We start from the raw sequence: 14,193 nt of genomic DNA, 5'->3' as shown, positions 1-14,193 counted from the left end.
ATTGTCAAACTCTTTTTTATTAGGCTACAGTTACCCTGATACCCAAACCACACAAAGACACAACAAGGAAATAGAATTACAGACCAATCTCCCTCATGAACATTGATGCAAAAATACTCAATAAAATATTGGCAAACCTAATGCAAGAACACATCAAAAAATTATCCACCATGACCAAGTATGTTTCATCTCAGGGATGCAAGGATGGTTCAACATATGAAAATTTGTCAATGTAATACACCATATAAACAAACTGAAAGAAAAATCCACATGATCATCTCATTAGATGCTGAAAAATCCTTTGAAAAAATGCTGAAAAATCCTTTGACAAAATCCAACACCCCTTCATGATATAGGTCTTAGAGAGATCAGGAATACAAGGAACATTCCTAAATATAATAAAGGCAATTTACAGCAAACCAACAGCCACCATCAAATTAAGAGAGAAACTCAAAGCGATTCCACTAAAATCAGAAACAAGATAAAGTTGTCCACTCTCTCCATATTTATTCAATACAGTACTTGAAAATCTAGCAAGAGCAGTAAGACAACAAAAGGAGATCAAGGGGATACAAATTGGATAGGAAGAAGTCAAACTTTTACTATTTGCAGATGATATGATAGTATACATAAGTGATCCCAAAAATTCTACCAAGGAACTCCTACAGCTGGTAAACTCCTTCAGTATAGTGGCAGGATACATATCAAATAAAAAAAAATAAGTAGCCTTCCAACGTACAAATTATAAAAGGGATGAGAAAGAAATCAGAGATACATCATTCTTTACAATAGCCACAAATATTATAATATACCTTGGGATTACACTAACTAAAGTGAAAGACCTGTTTGATAAGAACTTTAAGTCTCTAAAAAAGAAATTGAAGAAGATATCAGAAAATGGAAGGATCTTCCATGCTCATGGATAGGTAGGATTAATATAGTAAAAATGGCAATCTTACCAAGAGCAATCTACAGATTCAATACAATCCCCATCAAAATCCCAACACAATTCTTCACAGTCCTGGAAAGAACAAAACTCAACTTCATATGGAAAAACAAAAAACACAGGATAGCTAAAAGAATCCTCTATAGCCTGGCATTGGTGGTGCACACCTTTAATCCCAGCACTCAGGAGGCAGAGCCAGGTGGATCTCTCAGAGTTCGAGGCCAGCCTGGACTACCAAGTGAGTTCCAGGAAAGGCACAAAGCTACACAGAGAAACCCTGTCTCGAAAAACAAAACAAAACAAAACAAAAAAGAATCCTGTATAATAAAGCAACCTCTGGAGGCATCACCATCTTTGACCTCAAGCTCTACTATAGAGCTATAGTAATAAAAACAGCTTAGTACTGGCATAAAAACCAATATACAGCCAAATGGAATTGAATTGAAGATACTGACATTAACCCACACACATATGAACACTTGATATTTGACAAAGAAGCCAAAAGTATACAATGGAAAAAAGAAAGTATCTCCAACAAATGGTTCTGGCATAACTGGATGTCAACATGTAGAAGATTGCAAATAGATCCATATCTGTCACCATGCACAAAACTCAAGTCCAAGTGGATCAAAGACCTCAACATAAATCCAGTTACAATGAGCTTGATAGAAGAGAAAGTAGGAAGTAGTCTTGAACTCATTGGCATCAGAGGTCACTTCCTAAATGCAACTTCAGTAGCACAGACACTGAGAACAACAATTAATAAATGGGACATCTTGAAACTGAGAAACTTTTGCAGGGCAAAGGCCACGGTCAATGAGACAAAATGACAGCCTACAGATTGGGAAAAGATCTTCACCAACCCCACATCTGACAGAGGATTGATCTCCACAGTATATAAAGAACTCAAGAAAGTAGACATCAAAATACTGAACAATCCAATTAAAAAATGGGCTAAAGAGCTAAACAGAGAATTTTCAAAAGAAGACATTTAAAGAAATGCTCAACATCCTTAAACATCAGAAATGCAAATCAAAACGACTCTGAGATGCCACCTTACATCTGTCAGAATGGCTAAGATCAAAAACACTAATGACAGTCAATGTTGGGGCCAGGTGGTGGTGGCGGCGGCGATCGCCTTTAATCCCAGCACTTGGGTGGCAGAGCCAGGCAGATCTCTGTGAGTTCAAGGCCAGCCTGGGCTACCAAGTGTGTTCCAGAAAAGGCACAAACCTACACAGAGAAACCTTGTCTCGAAAAACAAAAACAACAACAACAAAAAGACAGTCAATGTTGGAGAGGATATGGAGTAAAGGGAATATTCCTCCATTGTTGGTGGTAGTGCAAACTTGTACAACCACTATGGAAATCAGTATGGCGGTTTCTCAAAAAATTGGGAATCGATCTACCTCAAGACCCAGCCATACCACTCTTGGGCATATACCCAAAGAATGCTCAATCATACAACAGAGATACATGCTCCACTATGTTCATAGCAGCATTATTCATAATTGCCAGAACCTGGAAATAACCTAGATACCTGTCAACTGAAGAATGGATAAAGAAAATGTGTTATGTATACACAATGGAGTACTACTCAGCAGAGAAAAACAATGACAGCATGAAATTTGCAGGCAAATGGATGGAACTAGAAAATATCATCCTGAGCAAAGTAACAAAAACCCAGAAGAACAAACATGATATGTACTCACTCATAAGTAGATTCTAGATATAAAGTGAAGAACAATCAGACTACAACCCACAGAACCATGGAGGTTATGTATATATAGCATGGGTGACCCTAGGATGACTATGGCTTATAATAAGATTTGGCTTTACTCAATTACTGAGCAAGCCTCAATGAAACATTTCACTATTAAGATAAGAATTTATGGGATTGGGGATTTAGCTCAGTGGTAGAGTGCAAGGCCCTGGGTTTGGTCCTCAGCTCCGAAGGAAGATAAAAAAGAATTTGTACTTCATCAAGCTGATAATAGAAAAAATAATTAATTAAAAAAATAAAAAGCCGGGCGGGTGGTGGCGCACGCCTTTAATTCTAGCACTCGGGAGGCAAAGCCAGGAGGATCTCTGTGAGTTTGAGGCCAGCCTGGGCTACCAAGTGTGTTCCAGGAAAGGCGCAAAGCTATGCAGAGAAACCCTGTCTCAAAAAAAACCAAAAATAAAATAAAATAAAAGAAAAATAAAAAATAAAAGAAAAATTTGAACTATTAAAACAAACAAACAAACAAACATATTTTGCTAAAGTAAAAAGGGGAACTAGGGACTCATCATTCCTCTCCACATTCTATTCTTTCCCTTGTTTTATATATTTTAAATTTTTTATCAGTGGATTCTGCTGGAGTAGCCGCTGCAGATAGGCACTGGAGGGCTCCTGTTGCAAACCACCCTCTTGAGAGATGGATCTTTCTACAGGCACTTGGAGGAGACCCGATCTGGTATTGATGTGGGCCCAGGGTTCTGTTTATGTCTTTCCTCCAGACAATGAGGTTCCTCTTTGGATTCCTGAGAGCTGAGTAAGCCCTGTGGCTTCTGATGAAGCCCAACATGGCAGAGACCTATTGGGCCTTCATGAAAAACTCTCCCCTTCTGATGCCAATGCGGATTGAGAGCCCAATATGGCCAGCTTTGGCAAGCATTAACGTAAGCCTAGGAACTGTAGCCATGAGGTTGGATTCTCCAGAAGGTAATGTATGGTAACTGCTTTTTCAAGTATGTTTGAGAATGTGTCACCCAGACACCTTGGAGATTAGGGATAACCCTGAAGGTCACTGACCTCCATTTGTTAACAGTTGCATACCAGCTAAGCCTTTTCATTTTCAAAATCCTCTTCAAGCTGGTGTAGTATCTACTTTTCAGGAGTGGCTCCGTGCAACATTTATTGGCCTCCTGAAATTCATTTAGCCCCCTTTGAAGATACCTTAAAATTTATGAGCCTAAATGTAGCCATTATAAGACCATTAGTTATGCTCCTTGTGAGCTGCCTGTTTTTTCTTTATGGTTCTTAGTTGTTCTTTTGCAGAGCTGCCAGCTTAAGTCGTGCTGGGATCAAGAAAAATGGGCCTTGGTGGTTTATATTCCTGGAGTTGTACCCATGCCAGTGGATGCCCACACACTCCAGAAGAGAATTTGACATTGCTGCTGCCATTGTTGCTGTTATAGCAGAGGTGGCCACCGCTGCTATTGTTTCTGGGATTATCATTCCATACTTGCTTACTACAGCTAGCACAGTGGAAACCCTGGCATCAAAAGTAACTACCACAGTTAGTTAATCTTTCATTCTATTGGGCATGATAAATTTAATTCAATAGTTATATACATTTTGATTGGCTTTGAAAATTAAAAATTTATAAACACAAGTTCCATTTGCTTTTGGGATACCATCTTACAAGGACTCCAATTTGCAGTAAGGCTCGTTAAGGAAGGGAATGGCTCAGTTGCCTTTAGCCTACTGGCTATGGGAGGGTTAGGACTTCTGTTGGTCTTTTCTGTGTTGAAAGCCCAGCACCACTTTGAGATCTTTGGCAACAGTTAACTCTGCAGCTCACACACGATAGAGCCTATGTGATAATGAGTATCCAGAGACAGGTAATACCTGAGGGGAGTTCACCAACCTAAGACAGAGCATCTGTGTGGCCTGGGGAGGCGTCTCCATGACGGGTAAGGTGAACTGCTGACGTCCCACGCAACCTAAGTCAGAAGCTCATTTTTTAGTAAAAGGGGCACTTGTAGGGCTCTGGCCCCTGTTTTGGGTAACTGTTGCCTTGCTTGCTGACCTTGACCTTGATATCCTCCCTATGATAATTCCCTCCCGGGTTTCAACCTCCTGAATGCTTAAGGGAAGTTCCTTGTCTGTGTATCCTGCATAATGGGCACTAACAGCTTAGATGCAAGATTGTAAAACATCAGTAGCAAACTTCTGCCCTCTGGGGTTCTCCTATTGTGATGTAAGCCTGTAGTCAAGATCTCCTTCCTCTACTTCCTTCCTCTTTCAATAAACAGCATTCAGCATTAAGAAAAAAAAAAAAGAAATCCCTTCTGATGCACTAGCTAAGCAGTATTAAGAGGGAGATTCAGATTAGCCTGGGTGGATGGAGCCTGCAACAAAAGCCACATGCCTCTGATGGAGAGCTTTTCTATGCAAGGTATAGAGATGCTACTCTTTTACCACAGCAGATGTCACACTGTATTGAGCAAAGGTTTCTTCCAGATGAGGGCTTTATTATTCTGCAACTCCCTTGGAATGAATCTGACCTGATAATCACAGTGAGTCAGAGAGTTAATGTGTGAAGGAAGTATCCTTGCAAGCCCCAGTCAAACCAAAGCTATTACAAGCTCTAAAGCTAGAGAAGAGATACGATTTTTTTAGTTCCTTCCTGATATTAGTGACCTTCTCATTCTGATTTTGATACAATAAAGCATATGTGTAGACACCACACACACACAAAAGAGCCTTTAAAAAAAGTCCCTTGCTCTATATTTATTTCTGCATCTTTAATTTGTTTTTTTCCCCACCCTTCTTCCCCACCAAGCCCAGTTTGGGGGCATTCTTCTCTCGTGTAACGGGAGTCACTCCTCTTAGCATCTTCTCACCTGTAATAACTTTTTGCTATTTCTTCCTTGTTTTCTACATTTAAAATATGCACATCAAGGGCTGGAGGGATGGCTCAGAGGTTAAAGAGTACTTCCTGTTCTTTCAGAGGTCCTGAGTTCAATTCCCAGCACCCACATGGTGGCTCACAACCATCTGTAATGAGATCCAGTGCTCTCTTCTGGCATGCAGGCATGCATGCAGATAGAACACTGTATACATAATTATTGGAGAAATTATTTTGGCCACTCCACGTAGTTAAAAGGATATTTATTTAATGGCGTAACTCACAAATTAAGTAATGGGTCGGTCGCAGGGTCTGGGGAAGGTGTATTGCAATCCAGTGGTGTTCTCCGGAGCTCTGCGCAATCCACCTTTCACCGGTCCGAGAGAGCGCACAGAGAGAGCGCTGGCCCATCCACCTCTCGGGTCCCCAGGCGCCTCCCCTCACCCCGCCTCATAGGCGTGACAGTTGCCAGAGTCTCAATGGGGGTTGGAACTTCCAGATCCAAGCTGGAATGGCTACCTACTACACATAATTAATAAATAAATATTTTAAAAAAATACGCACACCGAGGAGCACTTTGACTGAGGGATTCTGAGAGTCTGCATCAGAACTGCCACTGGAGACTGATAGACCCCAAAAATCTAGGGTCTCAAGTGGGCGCCCCAAGAACCCAGACTCCAGTCCAGTTGATGCAACAGCAAGAGGTATTTATTAATGCAGCTGTACAGTCAGGCAAACTCAGCTCCAGAGAGCAAGAGTCGCCTCGCACTGTAGTCACATAGGTACTTTTAAAGGAAAAACCCACAAAAGCCATAAGATTACGATTCCCATACAATTTCGTTTCACAAGATCATGGTCTGATCACAGAGTGGGTACAGTCACGTCCACATGTACATTCTTCCTGAAACCTCAAGGGGGTATCAGGATAGGAGTGGAGTTTACACAAAGGTCACAGTGGTCCTTCCTGGAACACTTGCAACTATCCCAGTCACAGTTGAGCACATCTCTTAACAGAAATCTTTTTACATTGTTACATTGTTACAGGGGTGGTTGAGTAATGGCTGAGTCAGCTTGCCCTTGGAAGCAGATTTTTAGTTCCAAGAGGACATTTAGTTCCATGAGAACATTTCCTGGGGCATGGGGGTGTAAGCCTGAAGGGTTAGGGTCTTTCAGGGACAAAGATTTGAAGGATGTGCTCCCCACCCCCCAGCTGGGGACCGAACCCAGGGCCTTGGGTGCTGTACCACTGAGCTAAATCCCCAACCCCTGGAGGATGTGCTTTTTAAGACACACCCCTCACTTTGAAGATGAAGAGGTAAACTGCAGGGTACTCCCCAGGCTTGAACAGTTTAAAGCAGAGGACTCTCATACAAGGTCTGCAGTCTGCCAAGAGTGAGTCCTGGACCACAGACTCTTATCCTCCTAGTTTCTACACGTGTGACCTGCTTTCTACAGTTTCCCCCTGCACATGCACACATGGGTTCATTGAGTTATGCCACGCATGCGCATAGACTGCGTGATCATGTTGCATGCAAATTATGCAATCACGCAGTGCCGGGATAACGTTGGAGGTAGGGCCCTGGGATGTCTAATCGTTTTTCTAGTGCATGCTCATTCATTTAGCTAGGGGAGTGGCCAGTGGCCACGGATTCCAACAGAAGCTGTGCTTTGAAAAGAAGAAAGAAAAGTAAAGAAGACCTCTTAAAGACAATTCCCGATAGACCCCCGATTTCAATCAGGTATTTGTTCTCATTTATATATAAGATAAATAGATAATAGAATTTTCTTTTCTTTTTTTTTTTAACATTTATTTATTTATTTATTTATTTATTTATTTATTTATTTATTTATTTATTATGTACACAGAAGAGGGCGCCAGATCTCATTACAGATGGTTGTGAGCCACCATGTGGGTGCTGGAAATTGAACTCAGGACCTCTGGAAGAGCAGTCGGTGCTTTTAACCTCTGAGCTATCTCTCCAGCCCTGATAATAGAATTTTTAAAAAACTTCATCTAATTTGTCTCTTCATCTGGATCAACTTAATTCTCCGTAACCATGAAATTCTGGTCAGTCTCTCGGCCTTGTAGAATGGACAACAAGGTCTGATTTTGTAGGTCACTTTCTTGCCCCTGTCTCACAAACACTCACCCTTGCCTTTCCCAGATGTTCAGAATTGTTTGAGGAACAGACTTCTCTAGCTAATTTAATTTTTTTAAATGCTCAATTTTATTTTATTTATTTTATTTTATTTTTTTTAAAAACTGAGATAATGTCCTGGTGTATGTCTGTGTACCACATGCATAGGTCCTTTCGTGCCTATGGATGCCAAGAGCAGATTTTGAATCCATTGGAATAGAAGTTAGAGACAGTTGTGAGCCACCACATGGGTTTCGCTTTCTTTGTAATAGTAGCAAATTCTCTTAATCATTGAGCAAGCCCTTTAATTTTAATTCTTAATATTATTGTGCGTGTGTTGGGGGGGCATGCCATGGTGTATTCGTGGAGGTCTGTGGACAACTTTGTGGAATATTCTCCTTCCTCGGGGCTTTGTTGCAAGACCCACAAGCAAGACCACCCCAGAACCAATATCCGATGCAAAGCACAAAGGGGTTTATTGATAACAAGCAAGCTTGGGCTTGGTCCGTGTCCAACATCCCACACAGCAGGTGGAGGAGGACGACCCAAGCACTCACTTGAAGGGGTTTATTTTTATTTTTTTTCCTCCAGAGCTGTGGACCGAACCCAGGGCCTTGCACTTGCTAGGCAACTGCTCTACCACTGAGCTAAATCCCCAACCCCTTGAAGGGGTTTATATAGGAAAGGTTTACATGCAGCTTGAGATTGGATGAGGGGGTTAGGGGTGAGGTAGTTCTTTGAAGTTACTGGCTGAACTATAAGCATGAGGTTACTGATGGCTAACAGGATGCAGGGTATCTACAGAGACATAAGTTTTTACTCCTTATGTCCTGCTTTTGCTGAACCCAGGATACATACATTCAGATTTATTGTCCCAGTCCTACTCTCCTCTGTGGTCAGTGGAGCCCATTACTCCCCATATCCTGTTTTGCCAAGTCCAGGATGCATGGATTTATTGTCCCAGCCTTCTAAGTTCAACTTCTGGTCACTTCTGAAACTGCTGGTCAGCAAATACCTTTGGAGGAGTCTCTCAAGATGGCTACTGATTTTTCCCTCTCAGTATGAGTTCCGGAAATTTGATTTGGGCTTGTCCTGAAAATACCTCTACTCACTGAACCACCTTCCCAACACTGTATTCCCTCTCCTTTCCTCTTTTACACTTAAAAATATGTGGGTGTGTTGCCGGGCGGTGGTGGCGCACGCCTTTAATCCCAGCACTCGGGAGGCAGAGGCAGGCAGATCTCTGTGAGTTCAAGGCCAGCCTGGGCTACCAAGTGAGTCCCAGGAAAGGCGCAAAGCTACACAGAGAAACCCTGTCTCGAAAAATCAAAAAAAAAAAAAAAAAAAAAGTGGGTGTGTGCACGAATATATGTGCCCCAGTTTTCTCTGTGCTGTGGGTTCTGGACGCTGAACTCATGAGGCTTGACAACAAATGCCTTCACATCCTGAGCCACCTCCCTGAGTCTTCTGTAGGTCAGGCTACCACTCGGCCACAGAGCACAGAACCTCCGGGTTGTCTGCCTCTCACTCAAAGGCAAGGATTATGAGAGGATGCCACCATGCCAGCTCTTCCTGCATGTCTTTCGACAAGATAATCCCATTGTGTTGTGATCAGAACTTTGTGTGTGTGTGTTTGTTGTATGTTGTGTGTGTGTGTGTGTGGGGGGGCTTACTTGGATTGGATTCAGGCCCTCACAAATGCTAGAAAGGAAATTACATCTTCTTATATAAATAATATACAAAATTATATGTTAGCTTTGGCTTGAATGCCTCATCCTCCTGCCTGCAAGTGCTAGGATTAATGATGTGTGCCACCACACCCTACACACCCTGTCTACAGCGATTTTTGTTTTGTTTTTCGAGACAGGGTTTCTCTGTGTAGCTTTGGTGCCTGTCCTGGAACTCGCTTTGGAGACCAGGCTGGCCTTGAACTCACAGAGATCCGCCTGCCTCTGCCTCCCGGGTGCTGGGATTAAAGGCGTGCGATGCGCTGCTTCTGCTGCCGCCGCCACCACCACCCGGCCTACAATGATTCTTTTTTTTTTTTTCTTCTTCCAGTTTGTGGGCTCATACTTTATTGCACTTAAAATTTTGTACATCTGTTCCTGGATGATGCGTGTTCATTCATCTTTTAAACCCTCAAAGCTCACACAGGCCCTGGCACATGGTAGGCACTTGATAAATACCTGATCTTCAGAGCATGACCATTCATGCATCCACGATCCTTCTACTGTACAGTAGGCTGACATTCAGTTTAAATCCCCTATGCCTGTTCTGAAGAACACAAAATTCCGCAGTCAGCTTTGTAAAAAGTGAAAAACAGCTCTTGTTCAATTTCCAAATAAAGAGGAGTGTGTCAAGCGGTTCCGTCAGAAACAAAATACTGACAGCTATTTTTTTTTTTTTTTTTTGCCTGCACACTGTTTCCTCACTGTCTTTAGCAAAGGATTCATCAGGCAAGAACGCTGGTTTGGGATGCTAGACGGGCACTTCCTTCAGTATTTGTCACATATAAAAGCTGTGTGTCACGACCGAAGGTCTTCTACTGCCTTGTCCTCTATCATCATGCCTTTTGCTATTTCATCCTCTGACAGCAATAACTTGGTTTCTGAGTCTTGGTGACTGTCGGTCTGACTGACAGGTAGGGCGGAGGCAGGACTGGTCCAGCCGGTCCCTCCCAGGGGCTGAGCGGGATGGTGAGTGTCTGTGGCCCAGAGCCCCGCTGTCCACTGGAGAGAAACACACTGGGCCAGGAGTCTTGTTGAAGCGGGAACTCACTTTATGGCATAAGGAGTGAGCTTATATAGGTTGGGGTGACAGGGGGATGGGGTGAGGATAGCAGAGATAATGCCGTCTCAGCAGTTACTAGGCAAAGGCCACTCTAGGTTGGGTAGTGCTGAGTCACTCGTATGCGGAAGTCATGTCCCAGGACAGGTCCAACCTCAAGCTAGGCTCAGGAAGTTTCCCCGGGCCTCATGCTGGGGGCCTTATGGGCCCCAACAGGTGACAATAACCACAAAGGACTCTATTGACTCAAATATATTGGACACCACCGCTTGATGCTTATTAACTTCCAAAGCATTCCGAGCACGATTAATTATGATGGTGAGGTCAGTTCCCAGCTTAAGGGAATCTATAAATGCTTTGGGAACCCAATCTTTAGCCAGAGGAGAAAGAATTCTTATCTCCACTACAGCATTTATCATTCTGATTTGTGATTCCGGCTTGTATACAGGACCTCATAGATTGTGAGGTCCTTGACGGAAGGCAGTATCTTACTCATCTCTGTATTCCCAGTGCCTAGCTCATACAGAATGCAGAAAGGCCATCTCCAGATCAAGAGGAAAGCAAGCCAAGACTGGTTATAGGGGGTCAGATCTCTGGAAGAGAGCCCATCGTCTGCAGTGGGCCACCAGATGAGTGGATCTTGTGTTCAGGCACTTCGGAGACAGGAATATAGAAAGCTGATGTTAGTTAATTGGCCGCGTTGTGCTCTTACCCTTCAAGGAAATGTCACAAAACACGACAGAATCCGCTAACAAGAGTTTTATTAAAGATAAAGGGACAGAGAGTGTGCAGGCCTGTAGGAAACACATGTGTGGAGAAGAAGCAGGAAGCGGGAACATGGTGCCGGATTTTAAAGGCTGGGTGTGCACAGGTCAACGTCACTACTCCACGCATGCGTGTAGATCACATGGCCACGTTGCATGCCTACGTAGCCATGCCATATCAAGGATCCATCCTGGTCACGAGTGACGCCCTGACCAGGAAATGGCTATCTTGACCTGGAACTGGCTAGGTGGAAGTATCCTCCAGGCATATGCAAACACGCCCGACCTTGCGGGGGTGGGGGGTGGGGGTGGGGGTGGTGGGTGGGGGTGGGGGTGGGTGGGTGGTGGGTGGGGGGGGTGCGTGTTGTGAACCCTTCAGCTGATACTGCTGAAGCCAGGTACAACATTGCAGAAGAGTCTAGTGGGTTGAGAGCCAGATCTGCAGCCTGCGGTAGTCTGTCAAAATGGCAAACTCTGCTGCCAGGAAGGTGCGGGCAGCAGCTGCCTCTTGCTAGCTCCGCAACGCTTCAGCAAAGCCTGGAAGTGCATTCTCTTTGGCCTCCGGACTCAGTTTCCCCGACTGGGCTGGGCCAGAAGGCCGAAGGGTCGACAGCCAGGTCTGGGGCGGGAAGTGGTGGGCATAGGGGAAGGCCGAGCGTGCTTGGTACAAGAGCCAGGAAGACCATGGCCAACGCTGTCCCGCTTTGCCCACTGCCGAAGTTGTCTAGAAAGCGGACAGCTTGCACTTCCAAAAGGACCTTGGTGCCTCCTGATTCATGCCAGCACCAACCGCCGGCCCCGCGTGCCCAGCCTGTCAGCAAAGCAAGCCACAGAACCTGAACGGAAGTTCAAGGATTGCTTACTCTGTGGAGACTTTTTTTTTTAAAGACAGGGTTTCTCTGTGTAGTTAGTTTTGGTGCCTGTCCTGGATCTTGCTCTGTAGACCAGGCTGGCCTTGAACTGAGCAATCTGCCTGGCTCTGCCTCTGAGTGCTGGGATTAAAGGCGTGCGCCACCACCGGCCCCAACAGGGATTCCTGAAAGAGCTAGGTATGGTATACATATCTCTCGTCTCTGCATTTGGGAGACCGTTCAAGGTCAGCCTGGGTTACTCAGTGAATTTGAACCCATATAGGGCTAACTGAATGCAAGTCTCAAAAGGGAACAGAAATGAATATTTAGCCAAGGTAATAGGCAAAATAGAGGTCTATTTGGGATAGGACATTTTTTTGTTTTGTTTTTGTTTTTGTTTTTTCCAGACAGGGTTTCTCTGTGTAGTCTTGGTGCTTGTCCTGGATCTCCCTCTGTAGACCAGGCTGGCCTTGAGCTCGGAGAGATCCGGCTGGCTCTGCCTCCTGAGTGCTGGAATTAAAGGCGTGTGCTACCACAACCCAGGAACATTCTTTTTAAATTACCTATTACTAACTACCTAAGGACCTTGGATATCCATCAGCTTAATCTAGCAGTGTTAAGGGTTTTAAAGGGCTCCTCTGAACTAAATGCCTTCATTTACATGATTGAAGGGCTGTTATCCACATCAGTGGCTCCTCTAAAAAGTAAACCTTATCGGGGTTGGGGATTTAATTCAGTGGTAGAGGCTTGCCTAGCAAGTGCAAGGCCCTGGGTTTGATCCTCAGCACACAAAAAAGGTAAACCTTATCTAAGCAGGTAGTGGAGGCTATCACCTTTAATCCCAGCACTGAGGAAGCTGAGACCACTCCTTTAATCCTAGCGTACCTGCCTCTCAGGATTTGCAAGTTGTTCTCTGACCGCCACAGATAGGCCATTTCAGGCATGCTGTTTTAAGTGCTTGGGCACATGCACATGCTCGAAAGTCTCTCTCTGTCTCTCTCTCTCTCTCACACACTCATACACACACACACACATACACACAGAAGATGCTAAAGAGAATTGCTAAATGAACTAGAAATTTCAGCTCACCCATAGGATGACTTTGGTTCATAATAACTTTTGGTTTTGCCCAATCACTGGGCAAGCTTTAGTGAAACATTTCACTATTAAGAGTTTGGAGCATATCAAGTTGATGAAAGAAAATGCTGACTGTACTTCCAAGAGGGGAGGCTAAAATCTGGGTTAGCCTATAGAAAAATGTCTGCCGTAAATCAAACAGCGAAGGCAAGATGAATAGGAATCTCACTTACACACCTTGAGTAAAACATCTCTGAACTGACGAAGATAGGTTTCTTCTGTATCCCAGAATCTAATTACTATTTATATGTATAATTCAGCTATTATTTGGCTTAAAAGGGAAATGTTATCATTTTTACTATTTTCCACAGAGAAAATAATTTCCAGTTTCTAATAACCCTGGACTTTTGAATTATACCTGTTTTTATGTTTAAAAAAAGAAGTCTGCTGGGCTGTGGTGGCACAGGCCTTTAATCCCAGCACTTGGGGGGCAGAGGCAGGTAGATCTTTGTGAATTCAAGGCCAGCCTGGTCTACAGAGCGAGATCCAGGAAAAGCACAAAGTTACACAGAGAAATCCTGTCAAGAAACAAAACAAAACAAAAAAGTCTGTATGATATACTGGTTTTGTGTGTTTTCTACCTACCTCCTATAATAAGAGAAGCATTTTTTACAGTTTATTTTGTTCAGTGATAGGATACTCAAATATGTAGAACAGTGCTTTGTACAGGGTTGGTACTTGTATTTGTTCAATAAATAAATTAAGACACTTTAAAAAAATAATAAAACAAAGAAGCTGGGGAAAAAAAAAGAAATTCCAGCTCATTTCTATGTGTACAGCCAAAAGAATTGAAAGCTGGGAAGGCTAGGTCTCCCAGCATTTAGAAGATCAGGATGTCAGGGTCATCTTGGATTCCATAGGGAACTCTAAGCCAGCCTGAGCTACATGAGACTCCTCAAACCTCTTGCCAAAAAGTACCCCCATAAGGAAAACAGACAAACAAACCAACCAAGC

At 43.6% G+C, this 14,193-nt stretch overlaps 1 protein-coding gene across 1 annotated transcript; it reads right to left on the bottom strand.

Moving 5' to 3' along the window:
* Positions 1 to 10,225: 10,225 nt before the first annotated feature.
* LOC102916236 (phosphopantothenate--cysteine ligase-like) lies at positions 10,226 to 11,658 on the bottom strand. The gene is made up of 4 exons (XM_016006787.3): positions 11,636 to 11,658; positions 11,104 to 11,169; positions 10,704 to 10,907; positions 10,226 to 10,319 (listed from the first exon to the last, which is right to left on the bottom strand). Exons 1-4 carry the CDS (start codon positions 11,656 to 11,658, stop codon positions 10,226 to 10,228), a joined length of 387 nt encoding a protein of 128 aa, XP_015862273.1.
* Positions 11,659 to 14,193: the final 2,535 nt, after the last annotated feature.

This window comes from Peromyscus maniculatus, chromosome 1 (assembly GCF_049852395.1).
Source record: "Peromyscus maniculatus bairdii isolate BWxNUB_F1_BW_parent chromosome 1, HU_Pman_BW_mat_3.1, whole genome shotgun sequence".
Classification (NCBI taxonomy): Eukaryota; Metazoa; Chordata; class Mammalia; order Rodentia; family Cricetidae; genus Peromyscus; species Peromyscus maniculatus.
The sequence above is the reverse complement of the archived record's forward strand: the minus strand, read 5'-3'. Positions and strand labels throughout refer to the sequence as shown.

Excerpts from the sequence above, each read along its gene's own strand:
- LOC102916236 (XM_016006787.3), bottom strand. The coding sequence starts at position 11,658 with ATGTTGTACCTGGCTTCAGCAGT. Across the intron at positions 11,170-11,635 it reads TTGTACCTGGCTTCAGCAGT|ATCAGCTTTCTATATTCCTG; the intron begins ATCAGCTGAAGG and ends CAATTAACTAAC. Across the intron at positions 10,908-11,103 it reads CACTCATCTGGTGGCCCACT|AATGATAAATGCTGTAGTGG; the intron begins GCAGACGATGGG and ends ATCACAAATCAG.